Below are 19,215 nucleotides of genomic sequence, written 5' to 3'. Positions count from 1 at the left end.
CACTCAGGGGCTTCCAGCGCAGGAGCTGGAAGCGATGGGCCTTGCAAAGGGCTTGGCAGAGGCAGCCGAAGGCTCCCCGCAAGGAGTGAGCCCGTTCCACCCTCGTTTGTTACTATTAAGTAAAGACTTACACAGAAAAGCCATCTGTAACGCATGCAAATTCTTTATTAAAAAAAAAAAGGAAAAAAAAATACAGCAAATTGGCTGGAGCACCATCTTGAGGCAGTCTCTGGAAGCAGTGGGCAGAGCATCTTGTGGCATCTTCCCGTGGGCTGGGGGGGATGAAGATGGGGGTGTCCCTCTGCGAGCATCGCTTGGGTGACGCGTACATCGTCGGGGAGCAGCCGGATCCAGGCTGGAGGGCTCCTGTTGCCCCCGCTGCTGCGAGGATGCAGCATCGCCTTCTGATTCAAGGTCTTTGAGCTGCAGCTCCTAGTCCTGCTCTCCCCTTCTTCAACTGCTTACCCTTGGGTGAAGTTTGTGTCCCTGGGTATTCAGCCGTGCCCTCAGCTAACCTGGCAGGTGGCCCCGCAACGAGGTTCTTCCCCAGCCGGTCCCTCCTGTATCCCCCCAAACCAGGAAAGAGTCCGTTGAACTGCCTTTTTTTCCCTTACTGTCTCCTATCTGTATATTCATAACATCTGTGACCATGGGGTAACTTCTTGCATATTTTTCCCTGCTCTTCATTATTTATTATTCCAATTGTCATTGGAGCACAGGTGGGTCTACCCAAAATTAGCAAGTGCTGCTCCCTTTCTTCTCCAGAAATATTTAGCTTCTTATTACTGGGCTTAATTTATTTATTTTTTCCTAAGACTTCCATTCAAGAACTAGTCTGCCTAAGGTTCTGCCTAAATCTTCATCTGCTTTTGACCACAACTTTATTATCCCAGTCTGTCTTTTTGATAGCACTTGGGCTGTGCAGCGTGCTGCTTCTGCTTGCTCTCAGAAAGCAGAGACCATTATATTGTCAAATTCTGCTGCCGGTGAAAGGAACCGAAGCGAAGCCTCGCGTGCTCTGCAGGGCTCGGCGAAGAGCCTGGCATCGTTTTGTTGCTTGGTGGATTTTGCCCTTTGGTTTTTGATTTTGTTGTTGTTGTTGATGATGCGTTTTTGTCTTCCTACTTTCTGTAATCTGACCATTGAGGTGGCGCATCGCAAAGACGATGTGATTTTTTTCAGTGGCGCATCGCAAAGACGATGTGATTTTTTCAATGCGCCCACTGAAAAAAAAATCAGCTTTATCCACGGCTTATCCCGCTTTCCCCCACAATGTGCCACCTCCTTGTTGCCCGTTCCCAAGGAATCCTTACCAAATACTGCTCAGGCTCAGAACCCTTCAGCCTCACCGCTCACCCCGTGCTCCGAGGCCACCTCGGGCACTCTCACCCCGGCAGCAGCGGGTTAACAGCGCAGGGCGTACGGCGTTAAGGGTGATGCGTCTCGAAGCATTGTTTTTCGCTATATGTCCCTGTGTTCGCAATATTAAATACTTCCTTCCCCTTTGGCGCTGGAGGCTGCTCTGAAGGCTGGAAGCACCGTGTCTGTTTGAGCAGGGCCTCTCTATCGCCAGCATCTGCTTATCTGCAGCTCAAAGGAAATTCTGCTTGGCTGATGTGTTCCAGCTCCGGATGAAACGCCTCCCGCCTGCACACGCCGAGAGTTTCATAAGCAAGGGGCTCAGATGCCGCGAGCTGTTGTGAGACCGCTTCTCAGTAACGCGGTCTGTGAAAATAATCAGGGGTTCTCGTTTCGTGGGGTCGGCGGCCGCGAGGCCAAAGTTGCTGCCGGGATCATCTGAGCACCACCTCCGGATCCGACAGCAGCTCAGAGGGGCTGCAGGGACTCGGGGGCAGACTGTGAATACTCACATGGCCAGCAACGCCTCGAAATCGAAACATCAAATAAAATCCCACCGAGTGAGGTACAGCGCAAACACGCGATTTAGCCACTAGAAAGGCTGGGCAGGTTTAAGAGCTCGCCTGCGTCGAAAAGGGGAGCTTTATGTTTTCAAGTGTCTTTGCATCACCTAAGGCGCTCAGCCTGCTCTCGATGCTGTGCTAAAAATAAAGTGCCCTGGAAGGTGCCGACAGCCTTCTCAGCACTTCAGACACTTTGAACTGAAAGAAAACAGCACGAGATGAGAAAAATCTTTGCAGGCCACCTGGGTGCTGCGTGCCAAAAGACTTTGACCAAGCACTAGGCACAGAAGCCAGCGGCCGCTGTGGTTGCACCAAGCTCTCTCCCCAAACGTGGGCTACAGAGGTGCTGCAGACAAGACGGGCACCCCACCTTTCTGCTTCATCGAAATTTGACGGATATTTAAAGTCCCTGAAGCAGCAGATGAAGGAGGAGCGAGGCAGCCAGGAGATGCTGCTGTGAGCAGGTCAAAGCCCACGGAAAACCCGCTGTTGCGGTGAGACATCGCACGCAGGGATGCAGAATTAGGCCACCAGGCTTGGCCAGGGCAGAAACCACCACCTTCAGCTCCACTTGACAGGGAAGCAAGTAGGGAGCCGTCGTCTCACTGGGTGGAAATTATAGTTTATATAAAACAATTTCACCTCCGTCATGTGGTTTCCTGAAACATGCTGGGGGAAGAGTCAGAATTGGGGAGCAATAGTTTTTCTTTTTATACAAGGCACTGTATATTTTTATTCTCCCCTTCTTTTTTGGTTAGATAAAAGTTAGGACAAAAAGAGTTGCTGAATTGGTTCCAAGTTAAAGCCCAAGAAAACAAACCTGAGAGGTTCAGGGGGTCGTCCAACCCAGTTTTGCTCGCCCAAGAAATTGTGTCATGCAGCCTCATTTCTGACTTGGACCGGGGTAAAATCCTTCTCAGCAAGGCAGAAAACAGTCCCATAAAAAACCACAGCATTTGGAGAAACTGGGATTTTTCAGGAACGATGTGGTGGAGATCTATTTACAGAAATATCCAGGTTCCATCCGTGTTTGGGAGAGCAGGCACCCACGGCCAGTTTGAGCTATTTCTTCACAAATTAATACATTTAGAAGCAACATTTTTCTTTCTTCTTTCTTTTTCACTACATATTTGTTATCTTTAATTAGTTAAAGTTGCTGTCAGCTTCTTGTTTCAAGTTGTATTTTAGTTTCCTGCTTGAAAAAAACCACAGCCACCACCTCAAGTCATTTTTGAGTTTCATGGCAATGAAAATGACATTCTTTAAACTTTTTCTTTAAAATATTCTTCTTTTCCAAACTACCTGCAGAAACCTCCAGCAGTAGAGACGAGAGAAACGTCCTCCTGCCCAAAGAAGGATCAGTTGCGTCATTCCCAACCCCTTTCTTTAGCCTGCTCCTAAAACTCGCTTTGCTTCCAGCCTTCCAGTTTGCAAGGAGAAAACACTGAAAGATCTCCTCCGAACAGGGCTCATCGCTCAGCCTTGGATCCACTCTGGAGTGATTTTATCTGAAACGTGTTTCTTTAGCTTGCTCGTGTACCATGTGGAACAGTGTCAAAAGCCATAAAATTGTATTTTACTGCCTCTTCTTGGAGTGCAGCGCTCATAACATCGTTGTAGAAGTAAATTATCTTAGCTTGGGATGGTTAGCTCTTGCCAAATTAGCGTTGCCTGTTACTCATTTGCTTTGGTCTTCTTTTTTAGGTGCTGACAAACAATGTGTTTAACTGCTTGTTCTGCTGTTTTCCCAGAGCCCAACACCACATAATTCTCTCCCGATCTTCAGCCTCCATCGTAAGACAAACCTCCTGCATTTCTCTTGTGCGTTTTCCATCCTCCCCAGGTTAGCAAAGACTTTTCTCAGCTTCCAACTGTTGTCTATATTTAATCTCGTCCAGACAACCCAGACATATACAACGAGCGTGCTTTCTAGCTTGTTCTTTCCTTACAGTATTGTGATTTCTTCCCCCTTTATCATCCACAGCAACCCTGTTGCTTAACTGATCGATTGCCCTTTGAAGTCAGGCTGAAATATTTTCACCTTCTTAACATTATCCACTCCTAGCTTCTAAAGCCTTAGATCTGCTTTTTTCTGGGTGACCCTCTCAACGTACAGAAATTTCTCTGTTGCTCGCCGCAGTGAAACAGTCTCCTACCCAGGGCAGGATGCAAGGGACTGCAGAATCAGCTGGGGTTCATCTCAGAGACACCCAGAATTGGCTATCCTGAAGAGACAGAGCGTGACCTGGACAGGTTGCAGGCATCCAGAGGCCCTTTTCTCTCATTCCCGTGGGATTCCTACAAGCTCAGCCACATCTGAGAATGTTTCCAACCACTGAAAAGCACCTGAGTGTTTCCCTGGGCAAGGCATCGCCTTGCCTACTCTCACCTGCAGCTGCCGCTAACTAGTCCAAGTGCACCGTGTTCCGGTCACTTCTAAATTCTGCGGGAAACAGATTCTTCCTTCAATATCTATATTATTTTAATTAACACATTGTTTAAATCATCCACTAGCCATTATTCTTTCTTTCTGCACATTATGTTCAGTTGTCATCGCTACGGCTTCTCTTCTTTTCCCGTTGCTCTCTGAGAATTTGGCTCAAACCTTCATGCGTTACTGCTGCAATCTTATCAAAATCCGAACCCCGCAATTTCTCATTTCTTTTAGGCCTCGGTAGGAGGACCACGCATCTCAGGACCAGCAGTTGGCTGCTGGATTCAGGATCTGATTTTCTCTCAACTCCTGGCTTCCTCAACAACCCTGCAGACCCCACGGATCCTCTTGCACGTTTTTCCCCTGGTCTGGAGTGGGGATTCAGCCCCAGCCCTGTGCCAGAGGCAGCCACAGAAGCTCTCAGAGCGGAGGCTTCTAGTCCTGCTCGCCCAGGCAGCTCTGCTGACCCCCTGCGAACCCGAAACGTGGCCTGAACCCCCCAAACAAGGGGAGAGCACCTTGCGGCCACAGGAGCAGAGGGAGCCACGGTCCGATGAGCGAGCTGTAGACTTTGAAAAATAGTTGGTTTGGGAGAAAAAAAGCTGGAACACTGCGTCCCCTGCCCCAGGCGGTCACTGCTGTGGGAAGCTGGGACCAGATAGACGTTGAGATTTCTGCAATGCCTTCGCTGCTGAGAAGGGTAGGACTTGGCCTTATTTCTGAGCTATTGCAGCCAGCCGGCTGTCTTCCCCACGCATCCTTCTTCTCTCTCCTCATCCAACATTTGTAAAGGACCCAGGCACCCTCTCCTTGCCCCTGTTACGCTCCCAGCTGAAGCATCCTCAGTCCCACTGAATGATCCGAGTGGCTCCTGACCTTTCCCAACCCCAGAAAACAACTTCTGCTCCCCGAAGCTCACCTCCTAACCGGCATTAAAGCCCTCTGCAGAGAGCGACCCTGCTCACAGAACAAGGGGCTGAGCTGCAAAATCCCCTTTTAGCTTTTCCTGCCCGCTCTCATAGGCAGCTCTGTGTTACCTGGGCACAAAAGATGGCCCGAAGGCTACAGCCCTGCAGCCAAAAACGTTGTTAATAGCTCTCTGGACCCCAGCTATCCCGCATGCTTTGGCAGGACAGGGTTTTTGCTGCTCTCTGTTGCCAAGCTGCACGCCCTAGATCAGCCCCTGGTGCTCCGGCGTTTCCCAGCCTCGCTGCATAGCAGACGCTCGGGGCTTATCGCAGCATCAGAGCAGTTGGGAGACAGTTGAGTGTCTCTCTAAGTGCTGATAGAAGGGAAGGCTTTGCTCTTGGAGATAAGAAGCCCTCCCTGAGGAGCCAGGGGAGTTCGTTGGTATCGGAGCGTCTTCCAGCGCTTCACAGATGTACCCTTGGAGCGCGCGAGATGGCGAGGCGGTCACGTAGACAGCAGCCAGGGAGGGCTGCGTTTTTGAGGTCAGTTAACTGAATCCCTCGCTATCGTTTATTTTCTCTCCCCTCAAATTATTTTTCTCTTGTTGACGCAGCCTTTGCGGTGACCTCGTTGGCTCACCGAGAAGTAAACAGACGCTTGCATCCTCGTATTTTTGGAGATAGATTAATTGAGGAAAGAGGGTAGGAAGGTATTTCAGCCCAAGATTCTGAAACACTTAACGGCTCCACTCTGCTGCTCTCTGTGCTTGAGAAACAAAGCTGCAGCAAGGGCTGGTACAAAGCAGCTCTTGTCCAAGTTGGTTGGAACAGGTGTGTCTGGAGTGAAACTCACTGCCACCTCCAGACAGGGCTCCCCGCATCACCCCAGGGCAGCAAATCCAGCCTCTGCTGGTGACATGTCATCTGCTGCTCGCGTGTCAGTAAAGCCGAAGGTCTAGGACTCCTCTCTGGAGGAATTCAACTGATCTAGATTTCCCACGTCAGGGAGTTTGGGTGAGCAGAGGAATCAGGGCATGCACAGAGAGGTAAAGAGGGGAGCTCCGTGGTAAAGAGGAATGAATGCCTTCCACGAGCAGCTCCAGCTCCAAACGCTGCGAGCCCTACTTTTTTCTTTAAACAACCCCTAGAAACCTTCCCGTTTCCAAATACGTATCCTCTCCTCCAAATAAATGGGGGATAAAATGGAATATCGTTAAAAACTCATCCTGCTGTGAGGTAGAGACCTGAATGCTGTCCCCCGCCCTGCAGCGCCTGGCTCAGCTCTGCGATGGAAACCCTGTGCCCTCTGCTGGTGCAAACCACTGCAGCAGCGCCTGCGTCAGGCTCAGTAACTTTGTGGTAGGTAGTTGGAGAAAATAAGCACTGCTGGAGCGTCTAAGCCCTTGTCTAGCGGAAAGCTTGCCCGTTTGGGTCTAATAAAATATATTGCATCCCTCCATAAGCCTCGCCTCGTTTACTTCCTTGCGCTGTCACGGTTATGCGCGTACTGCCACAAGTTGCGGCTCAGAGCAGGGACCCAAGAGCAACCGAAGGCTGTGCAGAATCCTCTGCACCTTCTCTAGCTTCTGGTGGCCGCAGGCTTTTGCCAGCATAGCTCTGGTCCAGGGGGGTTGTGCAATCACCAGGAAAAGCATATGACCCAAATACCTCTGTGCAGGTGCAGTGACACCAGTGAAACTCTGCTTTTGCCGGCTCCTTTCCCTGGAGAAGCCAGAACATCCACCTGCAGAGCCACAAAGTAGTACAGCCAGGAGTAGCAGAAGCAAGAGGATCTGAAAAAGCACGGCAGAAACCAAAGCTGCCCTTTTGTTACGTGCCTTCTTACTCATAAAAGCTTCACCTGTGCTTCAATGCCAACAGGGAGATTAAATGCAATTAATAAGAGAAAGGTTTTAAATATCCGGCCAGGACTCAAGCTTTGTCAGGGAAATCCTGCTGCCGCACCTCAATGTATTTTTAGTTTTGGCCTCAGCCACTCAGCTTAAGCTCCTTGAAACTTCCTAACCCTTAAGGCACCGCGTTCAGGGGAGCGGCACGTCCAGGCTCTGCGTTTCCTCATCACGGTGCTGAGCAGCTTGGGGGTTCAGAGCCCCTTTGTTGTTTCTAAGAATCAGGCAATAAACATGAACTTTTGTTCTTCCTTTTCCTACTCAATAAAGGACTGGGAGCCTGCTGGTCTGTCTTCTTCTAGCCAGTTCATTTGGTCTTAAAAATTATTTCCTCCTACAAACAGCTCAGGCCCTGGCTCTACCCATAGATTACTGCAGTCACAGTAACTATCAAAAATGAAGATGAAAACCACGGTTCAGAAGTAGAGGCTTGCCACGGGCAGCACAACAGATTGCTGCGTGCAAAGGGAGAAAGAGGCAGAAGAAACGGATCCACTCCCAAGGCAGGGAGGGGGGATAGGGTCAGGGCCTGCCCGCAGCGAGCTGGTTCAACCCCTCCCTTCCCCAAGCAGGCAGCGGGGGGACTTTAGGACTTGAAGGGCGTGTTTGCAAACTCGGGAAACGTCTGGGCCAATAAACCAGGATTTCCTTTCAATCAGCTCGGAGCATTTGATCAGCATTATTCAATGGAACAGAACTGTTTCAGGGCCAAGGACTGTTTTCGGGCGATCTCCAAAGCTACTTGCGTTTTTCATCTCTGCATCTTGTTGCAGCTCTTTTGCTTTTCCTTCCCACTGTTTATCTCTCGCAGCACCAAGCCTTGCCTGTACTTCCTGTTTGGCTGCGCAGCGAGTAGTTCTCTCATTTGCTGTTATTTTTGACTTCCATCCAAGCTTTGTATGATATTAATAGCCATTTCACAGAACCATAATCATCCTCAAAACAGTCCTAATATTAGCAGAAGAAAGAGCCAAGAGCTGTTGCCCAGGCCTGAGGAACTCGTGCGCTGAATTTCTGCTCCGTGCTGCCAGCGCTGCCCACAGGCCCCGGCCCAGGGAACCCAAAAACCTGTCCAACATCCAGCTTGCCCAGTCCCAAGGGGGCAGGCAGAATTTGGGCTGTGGGAACACCGGTGCTGAGCTGGCCACCCTAGCGATGGCACACAAGAGGTGAAGGATGAGCTGCAGCTCAGGCTTGTTCCATCTGCAGAAAGAACTGGTGTAGTGACGTGGTCCTGGCCACAACAGGTGATGGAGAAGGGGCTTGGTGCAAGCCAGAGTGCACAGAAAGAACCTGTTTTTGGGAGGACTCAAGAATTAGAGCTTACCAGTGGTCCAACTGCTGCCTCAGCCTCATCAGGATCGCTTACCAGCAGGCCAGTTACAGCAGCGAAAACTATTAATAGCCAAATCACTCCCTTTCTATTAAGGGCTGCCAGTAACTGGAGAAAAAAGAAACAGTTGCCCCTTTCCCTTGATGAGAAATTCTCCCATCTTCCTTTGCATTGCTAGTGACTCACCAGCATCCTGAGCTCTTCTTAGAGGCCAATACGATGTTGATGGGGTTTTGTCTCCTCTTTGCTGGGAAGAATATGATTGTTTCTTCCTCCTCATTTTAGGGTCTACTTGAGGCTATTTTTATATATTTTCTTATACTCTCTACACTTAATTCTTTCCACACACAGCTGCAATTCCCCATTACATCCACAGTTACTACATCACATTTTACTTTTTTTTTCCCGTTACCATTAAGTTTGTCACCTACCAAAGCTGTGCAATTTAATGATCTGTTACTGATGAGTTGCTAATAGCCCTGGGGCCACCCTGTCCTCAGTGCCCACAGACCGCACCTGCTAGCCCTACCTGCTCCTTAAAGGAAAAAAAATCCATCAGATTTACCACAGGCACAGCCATCATACCCCACAGTTACATAAAACTACACAAATTCAATTGCTAAAACCCATTAGGTAACAGCCACCTCGTTGCCAGGCAGTTGTTTAGCTTGTTTGCCTGGAACAGCAAACTACAGCAAAGTTTTGGGCAGGTCAGGGCAGCTTTAGACAAAACCAGCCTGACGAGCCCCAGCGCCAAGATCTTCACACTCTGCGGCCTTTTAATGATGACACCACCATAAATGCTGGATTGCGGGACTGCAGAACACACCCCTCTTCCATCACCTCCATCCTGTTGCTTCCTAAAAGCTGTAATAACAGCGATCTTCTCAGGCAGGAAGACTCCAGGGTGAGTTCAGATCCCGCTGCTGTGACATTTCACTCTCCTCGCCCCTTTGTTTACTCAGACCCCAGCCCCGTTTTGGGAAGGGAAGGCAGTAGCTTCAAGGCAGGTAAAGGAGGATGCTTTCTTTTTTGGTTTAAGCTGCTTTCTTTCAGTTTTGTTTCCCCTATCCTGCCCAGAAGGGAAGTACTTTCTCCACTGAAGGATCAGTCAGTAAACCTCAGACTCTGCACTGCCCAGCAAGAGGCAGAGCCTGAGGCACTGCTCCCTGCCAGCGAGGGTCACAGAACCATTTCAGTGGGAAAAGACCTCAAAGATGAAGCCCAACCATTAACCTAGCACTGCCAAGCCTACCCCTAAACCACGTCCCTAAGCACCGCATCTACATGTCTTTTAAATACAAATACCTCCAGAACGGTGACTCAACCACTAACCACTTCCCCGGGCAGCCTGTTCCAACGCTTCACAACCCTTTCAAGGGAAGTTTTTCTTAATATCCAACCTAAAACTCCCCTGGCACAGCTTGAGGCCATTTCCTCTTGTCCTACTGCTCCTTCACTTGATGTTACACCCACAGCAAAGTGTGCTAAGTGCACAGCAGCCATCCTTGCGGTGGATCCCAGAAAGACGGGATCCTGCTGGGATCACGAGCAGTAGTGGCAGCTCCCAGCTGCCCCACCTCCTGCAGGGCGTCAGAGCCAGGGTGCAAACCAGGCTGGAGAAGCCTTCACCCTGCAGACCCCACACCAAAAGGGAGACAACGCAGGCCCCTGTGTTCAACTAAAAGGTATTTTGCTTCCTGTAACAACACTGGAGAAACAAAATGGTTCTTCTGCTTCCTCTGGGCCAATGAGCCTGCACCCCAGCAGCCAAAGCTGCCAGATTAGTTAGTTGTTATGGCAGTACTCAGCAGTACAAGAGTAACGTAGCACCAGAGCCTTGTGTAAGGCTACACAGGCCCTGGACAAAACTCCCCAACACAAATAAGACGCATTAGCTAGAGTACAGAACCACAGGTCACATAGAAACTCGAGATTTACTTCGCTGCACAAGTTAGGACAGTTTTCCAGAACTCAGTAAAGAAAACAAACAGCCAGTTGATAAAACTTTTGTACATTCTCCCAAAGTTTTTCCATGCAGCACTACACAAGGTCACATCTGATTTCAGAAAACAGAGACTCCCAAAAACAAGGGTGCTATTAAATGACCCTCGTTCCCCTCACCAGTATGAACACCACTAGTAATTAGTTTTGAGTACCCAAGAATCCTTCAGGATTGGTATCCTTGTATCTAAAGACAGTCCTCTAGAAGATTTCCTCTAGAGAGTTTTCCCCTTGTAAACACAATATCAGGGAGTGTTTCTTTAGGAAAAGTCACAGTCCCTGTGGCAGTTAAAGCGTCTTCTGCCTGGTGAGATAAATGCAACAACGCCACCGTCAGGATTCCAGGCTGCACCACCACAGCGCAAGCCGAGGATTACAGACTCGTGTGCTGTTTGAGAGATTGGATTCTGACACAGTTCAGTCAATGGGAGGAGGAGGGTGGGTCGCTCCTGCGTGAAGAGCAGCCTACATGCTAGGGAAAAAAAATGCAACTTACAATTGTTTCACTTAACACAGGCAGAGGATGCTATTGGAAAGCGTCAGCGAATTCAGCAATTTCTTTTTTAATTAACACTTTGAATAGATCCTGTAGTTACTTTCTTCACCAATACTAAAAGCAACACAGCATTAGGTAATAAAATACATTGCACAATAAAAAACCATTAAAACTCTTAGTTAAACTGAAAGATAAAAGGAAAAACATCTTATTTCACAAGCTGCCAAGGAGGGGAGTTGTGTTTGTTGTACTCATAAGTGTTGGTGTGCAAATCGTAGGACAACATCAACTCCCAGGTCCACTTCACTTCAGCATAGGAGAGGCAAAGAAGTTGCCTTGACGCCCCAGCTGGCTTGTTGACTTGCTTTTGCTCCCAGATCTAGTTCAAGAGAAGTAGAAAAAAATGAGGTTTGGCTTTTGGCTGTAGAGGTCTACTTACTCAAATTTTACCCGCCTCTCAAAGTGTTCCTCTCCCTACTGTAAGGTGATGCTCATTAACCATTACGCAACTTGCACGGTTACTGTAGCATTAAGGGAGAGAGTAGATCAAGTAGTAAATCCAAGCTGCTCCCAGAACTCTGTCCAAAAGTCTGTTTTTACTTCTTGAACACCCACACCACCTGTAGCACACCAACATTTCCGTAAAAGCACCCAGCAGCACTTACTTGGTGGTGGTTATGCCGAAGGTAGACCGGACCTTCTGGGACAGGGAGCTAGATGACGGCGTCTTGGACAGCTGCTGTTCCGGAGTGGTGAGTGGTCCAAGCATGCTCACTATCAAAACACAGGCAATGAAGTGAGCAACATGAGGACAGCTGAGTTTTCACTGCTAGGCAAGCAACATTAGACATTGCCTAGCATCTGTCAAAGATACTAGACAAATCTGGTATTTTCTGGCACGCTTTCCTTCCCTCTTCCTGCACAAAGCATGCAGGGATGGCTAGTTCCAACAGTCTCACAAGCAGCCTTGATTGAGGATCATTATTTCCCACACAGCAGCTGCACAGCCAATAGAGCAGCACTCAGCTCTTACCTTTAACATCTGGCGTCTGTGGAGTGGAGAAGGCATTGGTGTTCTCAATTACGTGTGCTGGGTCAGTGTTTTCTTGCTTCTCCAGCATCAGCTGGCTCCAGTACTCCATGGGCAGCAGCAGAAGCCGCTCCACTACCTACAGAATTGCCCATGAGTAGGCAACGTTAGGAAGCGGTACACAGCATTAATGCACAGACTGACATCAGCTCATCTCCCTCCCGACAGAATTCTTTACGTGGGACACATTACTCACATCTGTCCTTTCTGCTGACCTACCTTGGGCTGCCGCTTACTGTCCCGCAGTAACGTCATGGCGTCAGGATCAGGCACTGCATGAGCAACTATCGTGGGGCCAAAGATTTTGGCCAAGTTGGTAACGTCCATTTTATTGTCTGGGCTCTGAGCCACCCTACATTTAAAGAAAAAATAAAAGTAGCTTACCCCCCTTCACCTTCCACACAGCCCCCCAGCCAACATGCACTTCAGCCTCTGAAAGAATGAAGACATTTTGCTCACAAGCGGTCATAAGAGACAATTAGAGAAGGACCAGTGGCAATATTCCCCCCCTTCCAGAACCCTCAGCCCATCTGAACGTACCGCTGCAGGTGAAGCATGAGAAACGCTAGGGTTTCCCTGTTGGCCTCAGGAAGTTCACCAACTGCCTGGTACATGGCAGCAATGCTGTTGTCCTCATCCGAGATTTCTGGCGGAGGAGAAAAGAAGTTTAGACCTGAGAAAGCAGTCTTAGATGCACAGCTGTAATATTCCCCTCACAGTAAGCTGCCTGAGGAACAAGGAAACTAGGAAGTAACCATTCTAATAATTCCATATCCTGCCCAAGCACTAGAATTTTTCTTTTTCCAAAACTGTACAGCAGAAGAGACCTCCCCAGCAGACTGGGTATCTGCAGCAGAAGCACTGAGGTCTGCCAGCTCACACGTCAGATAAGCCTGTGACCATCAAACCTTTTACAAAGTATTGAGGGTGTCATTTAGCATCTCCTTACCTGCAGCTTCCATGAAAGTCTTGTTTAACCGGAACGTGAGAAGGGGTTCTTTCAAGCTGCGTAGGAAGTCTTTCAGAAGGCTGCAGATAGCATGGATATCATCCACTTTACTGAGCAAAGGAATGGTTTTTGATTTCAGGTACTTCTCTTTCAGCTCTCTCACTGTCTTGTCACAGCCAGATACCCGGTAAATGCCTATCTGTAGGCAGAAAACCTTGCTTATAGGCAGAAAACCTATAGACCGCACATACAAAGCCTACACTCTTCTGCTCCCACTTTCCCTCCACACCTGAGCACTCTGCATAGACACTGCTGCTCCCTCACAGAGTCACCCCACTGAGCAGCGCTACACATACCGTAAACCAGAGATGTTTGGGTTAACAATTTTCTTCTCTTAACCCCACAACCTATTTCATTAGCACGGTTTTACGCCTCATTTTGTTTTTACCTCATTTAGCCCTCGCTGCTCGATCTCATTAACGCAGTGCACTATGATGGAAGGGATCATTGGAGGAGCAGAAGGGACATAGTCCATTAAGGTCCCCTAAGAGGTAGAAGAGCAGAAAAAAAAATAAGGTACTCGAGTCTCCAAGACTAATCTAGAGAGATCTAGACTCAAAGACATGCATTATTTCTCCTTCATCAGCCCTGGGAAGTGCAATACTGCACCCCTCAGCACGATGCCACAGGGTTGCCTATGCAGAGCTGCCATATACACGACTTGAGACTAACAAATCACCCCCATCGCCCACTGTCCTGGAACAATACTTTAGCAAGTTCATTTGTATTTCATTATGCAGCTCTGAGCAACAGGAGCTCTTCCGGAGAAGGCAGACTTGGAGCCTAAGCACATTCCACCCCCAACCTAGGATTATTTGTGTCAGCAGCTATAGTCCCCCAAGCTCACCATACACACTCACCTCTCCAATGTGGACAGGAGTGCCAGTCAAGGTGGGGATACAGGGAAGGGGACAGCGGTCCCGACACTCTGGATGAGCGACCACACGGCAGCCTCTGCACTTCAGAGAGATTTTTCCAAACCTTATTCTCTTTCCACAAGGAAAACATGCTTCCGGCTTGATAACCTAATGATTCAGAACATATAGATGTTATATAGGTATGGTTAACAGTGACTTGAGACATAGCAGCTGGTAGCCTCTTATCAATAGCTTGATACCACAATAACACACACATTTAATGAAGCGAGATGAACTTGCAAGTTCTTCCTGACCTACCGTTTTTGAAACAAATTCATGCAGCCTCACTCCCCCATTGTTTTGTGGGGTGCAAGAGCCATTACTCTCTGATTTGGATTCCAGCTGCTTATTGCCCAAGTTTGACTCACTGTTCCGAGGCTGCAAAGGACCTGGAAGACAGAAGAGGAGTGTTGGCTAGGTGGGAATCACTCCTTTGTGTAATCTTTGCTCCAAAAATGTGCATTATAAATCAGAGGCAGCTGCTTAGGTCCTGGAGGAAGGTAACTAATGTTATGGGACAGCCTCCAGCCCACTGCGTAGTTGCTTCAGGACTAGGACAAATGGAGACATGACACCTACCACTCTTCCTCTGACTTCTCCGGCTGTAAGGCACAGTCTGGATGGTAGAGATGGCTTCAATTGGGCCACCATCAGCGGGGACCATAACAGTTGTCTTTGCTACTATGGAGTCATTTCCCTGTAACAAGAAGTATGTTGTTAGTGACAGCAATACTGGCAGGACAAGGGATTTGTTTTGGTTTGTTGGCTCTGGAAACTGGTATGCATTAAGACCAACTATTTTAAACGCACATGAACCCAGCTGGGACCACCATACCTGGTCTGCAGTGGAGCCAATTGATCGTTTTTTCTTCTGAGGACCTGGTGGGCCTTCAATGTACTGCCCAGAAGATCGCTGGAGAGATACAGTATTTTTGTCTACAAGGCACGCATACCGTCAACATCGCGTTACAGGAGTTCAGTAGAATTAGAGGAGCAGAACAATTGTCTGCACACAGCACAACAGCAGTAAGTTCTCTACAGTATCTTCTGGTTTGTAATGAAAAGTGGTAATCAGGAGGCTTCAACATGCAGCTCTCTCCAATGATTTTCCTAGCCAGCTTTATAATCCATCAATATCAATTTAGAGGGAAAAAAAGAAGCAGCAACTGATCAAATCCCAGACTCTTAACTCTACCAGTGATGATTTTAGGCTGTCCTTTCCCACACCAGTGCCTACTGCATGCTAACAGCAGACCAAAACAATCACAAGCTCCTTTACGTACAGGAAAACATTCAGCTTCCTACAGACTTTTTTCCTAATGCAGTAGCTGTTAATGATTTTAAAATGCTTTCTAGCAAACTCTAGGCCATCACAAGGTATGTGTTTAATTAACTTTCACACAAAATCCACACAGCAGGTCTGAGTTACAGTAGAAGCACACCCGTCTGAAGTTTGATTGTGACTAGCAGCTCAACATCATTATGGGTGGCTGCGAGATGACAGATGGTGACATTGTATTAGCTAGGGCTAACAGTGGCATCTATTTGAAGCCAAAGAATTGAACATACCCGCTTTTCTCTCCTTTTCAGTCTGACAGCTTTCACCATAGAGGAATCCCAGTCCTGTGGGAAATAAACAGTACTGGTTAGTTCAGTGTAAATACCACACAGCCTCTGGTCTGGGCTTTCATTAAGTTTTACCCAATGGCACACAGAGAAATGCAGATCAGCTCTACTAGTCTAATACTACAGTAATCTAAACACAAGGGGTCTCTGGAGACTATCCCTGAGGTTTTAATAGGGGAAGAAAACTTCAGGACTTTGAGTTACATTACCAGTGAATCATCAGTCTTGTCAAAGCTGATGTCTGACAGAATTGAGCCAGATTCATCAATTGTAGACAACCTAAAAAAAAAAAACAAGAGTTAGAAGAAACATTCATTAGTTTGACCTTCTGTCAGCCACGACCCCAAAATCATCCCTCTCATCTCTCCAGAGCTTTATTTCAAATTGGACTGTAAAGTAAAACTCCTTTGATACTGACGCAGCGTGTCACAGACATACATGCAGCTAGATCAATATTTGCCACTGATGTGCTCAGACAAAACACTATTTTGCCTACCTTTTGTTGCCTGAACCTCCCATAGAAACTTGTGGCCTGTTAAGAAAGGCAAGGGCAGACTTCTGTTCTTCACTTAGCTGAATACTCCCCGATGCATCACACATGAGCAGCTCTCGAATCAGTTGTATTTGCCTCTCCTGGAAAGAGAGATAATATCTGAAGCTGCCACAGGATAAACTGTGTTTAATTACTGTAGGAACCAGTCTCAGGTATTTGAGATACCACACAGACAGGCTCTCAGGACTTGTGACAATACACTGCTACGAGCTGCAAAGCATGTGCTCTGCCAGGTAACTCTGAACGGCAGCCACTCGCCTTTTTCCAAACCTAAGCAGAAGGCTGCTACAAGGAGCTAAGCCAGTTTGTTGGTGGCGGGGTTTGGCTCGTTTGCCTCTCCAGGCAACAAGTTATCATGAGTGCCAGTCCTTATTTTCCATAGATCGATGCAGTTTAACCACCTCCTCTTCACATTAACTGGAGCTAACTGGTAATAAAGGAAATACTCACCAGCTTCTCACAGTCCATTTCAGCTTTTTGCCTGCGTCTGATCTCCACATCCACTTGATTGCGAGCATGTTTCAACTTCACACTCAAAGCACTACGTTCAGCTTCGTTTTTCATCAGAAGATCTTTGTACCTGCCAAGCTCATGCTCTGTTTTCTGCAGTCTTCTCCGATATTCCTCAAAGTTCTTTGCTAACTGAATAAATTCTGGAGAGAAGGCAAATACATCTTTAACTACTCAGGCAAACAGAGGAGATGCAGCAACCCTCCTTTCACTGAGGGTAGGTTTCTATTAATATAGCTTGCTCTTAACTGAAGAGAGTTGCAAAGCTGGCCTTTCAGCAAACCCAGCTACACTCTAGATGCTCACAAGTTCTCACAGCGTTTCTGCTCGATACTGACACACAGGATTTGGTCTGAAAAGACCCTGAATGAGACCCTGCACAGATCAAGTCAGCTTACTGTCAGTCTGTGACTTCATATTCCTCAAGAACGGAGGAAAAAGAAAAAAAATCAAATCTGAGTGCCTGTAGCAGTCTTATTACTCACTGCCTCATCAACAGATTCTTCAGTAACAGCTAATAATGTTTGCTGTAAGTTTATAAACAAACAAGCACGACATCCCACTTAGGCTGCCCACTGAAACAAAACTTACCGTACTCATTTCCTTCACTTAAAATTTCAGCCTGGCGCACGAGTTGGTCAAACATACGCAGTAAATTCAGCGCGGCGGCCTCCATCTTCCTGCCAAGAAACCAGAACTAAATAAACAGCCCAGCCCTTTCTTCCCACCTCCACATGGAAAACGCGTTACCAGTCCAAAGAAAAGAGAATTTGCTTCAGGATTTTTTTTAAGGCAAGTTTTAGAAGCTGCACAAACAAAAACACATTAAGAGATATGTTTCATGGAGCTACATGCATCTAAACACTTTCCTAGGAAGTACAGATCCTCATTCCTCCACATTTTAAGGATAGCACACCATACGTAGAAGCAGCATGGCTCCTCACCTGACTGCCTCGAATAACCTCCAGTACACTACAGAGGTTCAGAACCCGAGGCAAAGCGAGGGATCCCAAACTCTTTTCCTTCTGAAAGGCTGCAGACCACAGCCTGCGCCCAGGCTGTGAGTAACTCAGTACTATATAGGCCACTAAAAATCTGTAAGTTTTCAGAGCTCCTACGATAAAAATAGAAGCAACGTTCTGGGGAATTTTAATACCGTTTTAAATTTAGCTGCATTTTAAGTTACAGCTCCTGCTGCAAATAGCTTTTAAAAATGCAGACAGTCAGCACATTTTCCTCAATCAGTAGCAACAATGGCATAAACAGAAGCAACGAAGGGGAAAGTCTCCAGCTCAGCACAACAGAAATCACTTCTCCGATGCACGAGGTTGCTGGAGCCCACAGGGCAACCCCAATTAAAAAATGAGCAGCAGGAGCAGGTGCAGGCACTGCTGGGAGAGGTACCAGGATGGGGGACAACACACCAGAATGTTCTGGAGACCACCAGGGAAAGCTCCAAAGGGCTTTATTCAGTTACAGACTCTACAGACACACACACACACACATATATATAGAGAGGGTCTTTTATGGTACCTACAGACACATATATTTATATGGGGGCATGTGTGGACCATACAGATACAGAAATATGGGGGCTTTCAATCTTACACAGACCACAGGGTGTGGAAAGGCTTTCTGCTTAAAAAGCCTTCCTTGTAGCCTGCCTTATTCGTCGCCAAAGGCACTTCGACGGCTTTGTACCATAGCTTACAGCACCAGAACCCCCGGTGGGGGGCGGGGGAAGATAATAAGGTAAAATTAAATCAAATTTTTAAAAAATCTCTCGGGTAAACGGGCACCAGGCCACGACAGGCGGCTCCCCTGGGTGGTGGAAGGCTGAGGCGCCGGCTCGCCCCAAAGAGGGGCCGAGGCCCGGTGCCCAAGCCCCCCCGGTTCTCCTCAGCCGCCCCCCGCCCCACTCACCTCAGCCGCCGGCCCGGCGCGGAGCGAGCTCCGGCTCCAACCGCCCAGCCTAACCGCCCCGCGATTCGGTTTGAATCCCTGCCGCCAGCCAATCCCGAGGCGCGCTCCGCCCTCCCGGCCTCTCATTGGCTCTGCTCGCCGCGCGTTTGAAGACAAGCCGGCGCCATGTCTGTTAAGGGCAAGGTTTCTCCTCCCCACGCAGCGCGGCCAGTGTGGGCCGCGGTCGCCTGCTGAAGGCGAAGCGGCGCCATCTTTACTGCTGGTAGCTGTTTCCAGCCGCGTTGCTTAGCAACGGAGCAGGCGGGCGATGCCGGCAGGGCCTAAACTCCCCAAACCGGGGGCTGCTTCTACTGCAGCCGTTGGCACCAGCGGGCTGTTTTGGGCGGAAAAAGCTGCTGTTTTGGGGTGTTTGGGGAAAAAAAAGCCTCAGGCTGAGGCCCGGTTGTGACTTTAAGCTATGCCAATGGCAAAGGCTGGGGGAATCTGAGAGCCCCCCATGCACTGGTTTTGCAGAGTGACATAAGACACTCAGCGTGACCCAGAGAACTGGTATTTGACTGGAAGGCTGTTTATTCAATGC

The 19,215-nt window shown here is 48.3% G+C and overlaps 1 protein-coding gene and 1 long non-coding RNA gene across 6 annotated transcripts; one reads left to right on the top strand and one right to left on the bottom strand.

Annotated features, from left to right (window-relative positions):
- Window positions 1–1,717: 1,717 nt before the first annotated feature.
- Window positions 1,718–6,931, top strand: LOC125180798 (uncharacterized). 3 transcript variants are annotated; one of them, XR_010827064.1, is made up of 3 exons: window positions 1,718–2,386; window positions 3,674–3,765; window positions 4,591–6,930. It is a non-coding gene; the product is annotated as an uncharacterized lncRNA (long non-coding RNA). The 3 variants fall into 3 exon arrangements; XR_010827065.1 differs by having other exon boundaries at window positions 1,943–2,386; window positions 3,627–3,765; window positions 4,591–6,931; XR_010827066.1 differs by having other exon boundaries at window positions 1,943–2,416; window positions 3,627–3,765; window positions 4,591–6,931.
- A 3,494-nt stretch (window positions 6,932–10,425) lies between these two features.
- On the bottom strand, window positions 10,426–18,778 carry RACGAP1 (Rac GTPase activating protein 1). Of its 3 annotated transcripts, none has more exons than XM_013199382.3 (17): window positions 18,636–18,778; window positions 17,304–17,392; window positions 16,653–16,855; window positions 16,146–16,282; window positions 15,859–15,928; window positions 15,593–15,646; window positions 14,859–14,936; window positions 14,603–14,720; window positions 14,282–14,412; window positions 13,967–14,131; window positions 13,495–13,590; window positions 13,047–13,245; window positions 12,638–12,743; window positions 12,317–12,449; window positions 12,041–12,176; window positions 11,673–11,781; window positions 10,426–11,386 (listed from the first exon to the last, which is right to left on the bottom strand). In XM_013199382.3, exons 2-17 carry the CDS (start codon window positions 17,386–17,388, stop codon window positions 11,311–11,313), a joined length of 1,896 nt encoding a protein of 631 aa, XP_013054836.2. In that variant the 5' UTR covers window positions 17,389–17,392; window positions 18,636–18,778; the 3' UTR covers window positions 10,426–11,310. The 3 variants fall into 3 exon arrangements, with proteins under 3 accessions (XP_013054836.2, XP_047908841.1, XP_013054835.2); XM_048052884.2 differs by having other exon boundaries at window positions 17,304–17,388; window positions 18,636–18,659; XM_013199381.3 differs by lacking the exon at window positions 14,859–14,936 and having other exon boundaries at window positions 17,304–17,388; window positions 18,636–18,659.
- Window positions 18,779–19,215: the final 437 nt, after the last annotated feature.

The sequence above is a fragment of the Anser cygnoides genome, chromosome 32, assembly GCF_040182565.1.
Source record: "Anser cygnoides isolate HZ-2024a breed goose chromosome 32, Taihu_goose_T2T_genome, whole genome shotgun sequence".
Classification (NCBI taxonomy): Eukaryota; Metazoa; Chordata; class Aves; order Anseriformes; family Anatidae; genus Anser; species Anser cygnoides.
Note: the sequence above shows the minus strand (reverse complement) of the source record. Positions and strands in the feature narration are given on the sequence as shown.

Coding starts and splice junctions, on each gene's coding strand:
- RACGAP1 (XM_013199382.3), bottom strand. CDS start 17,388: ATGGAGGCCGCCGCGCTGAATTTACTGCGTATGTTTGACCAACTCGTG. Junction 13,591..13,966: donor CTCCTGTCCACATTGGAGAG/GTGAGTGTGTAT, acceptor TCTACCTCTTAG/GGGACCTTAATGGACTATGT. Junction 12,450..12,637: donor CTCATGCTTCACCTGCAGCG/GTACGTTCAGAT, acceptor CTTTAAATGTAG/GGTGGCTCAGAGCCCAGACA.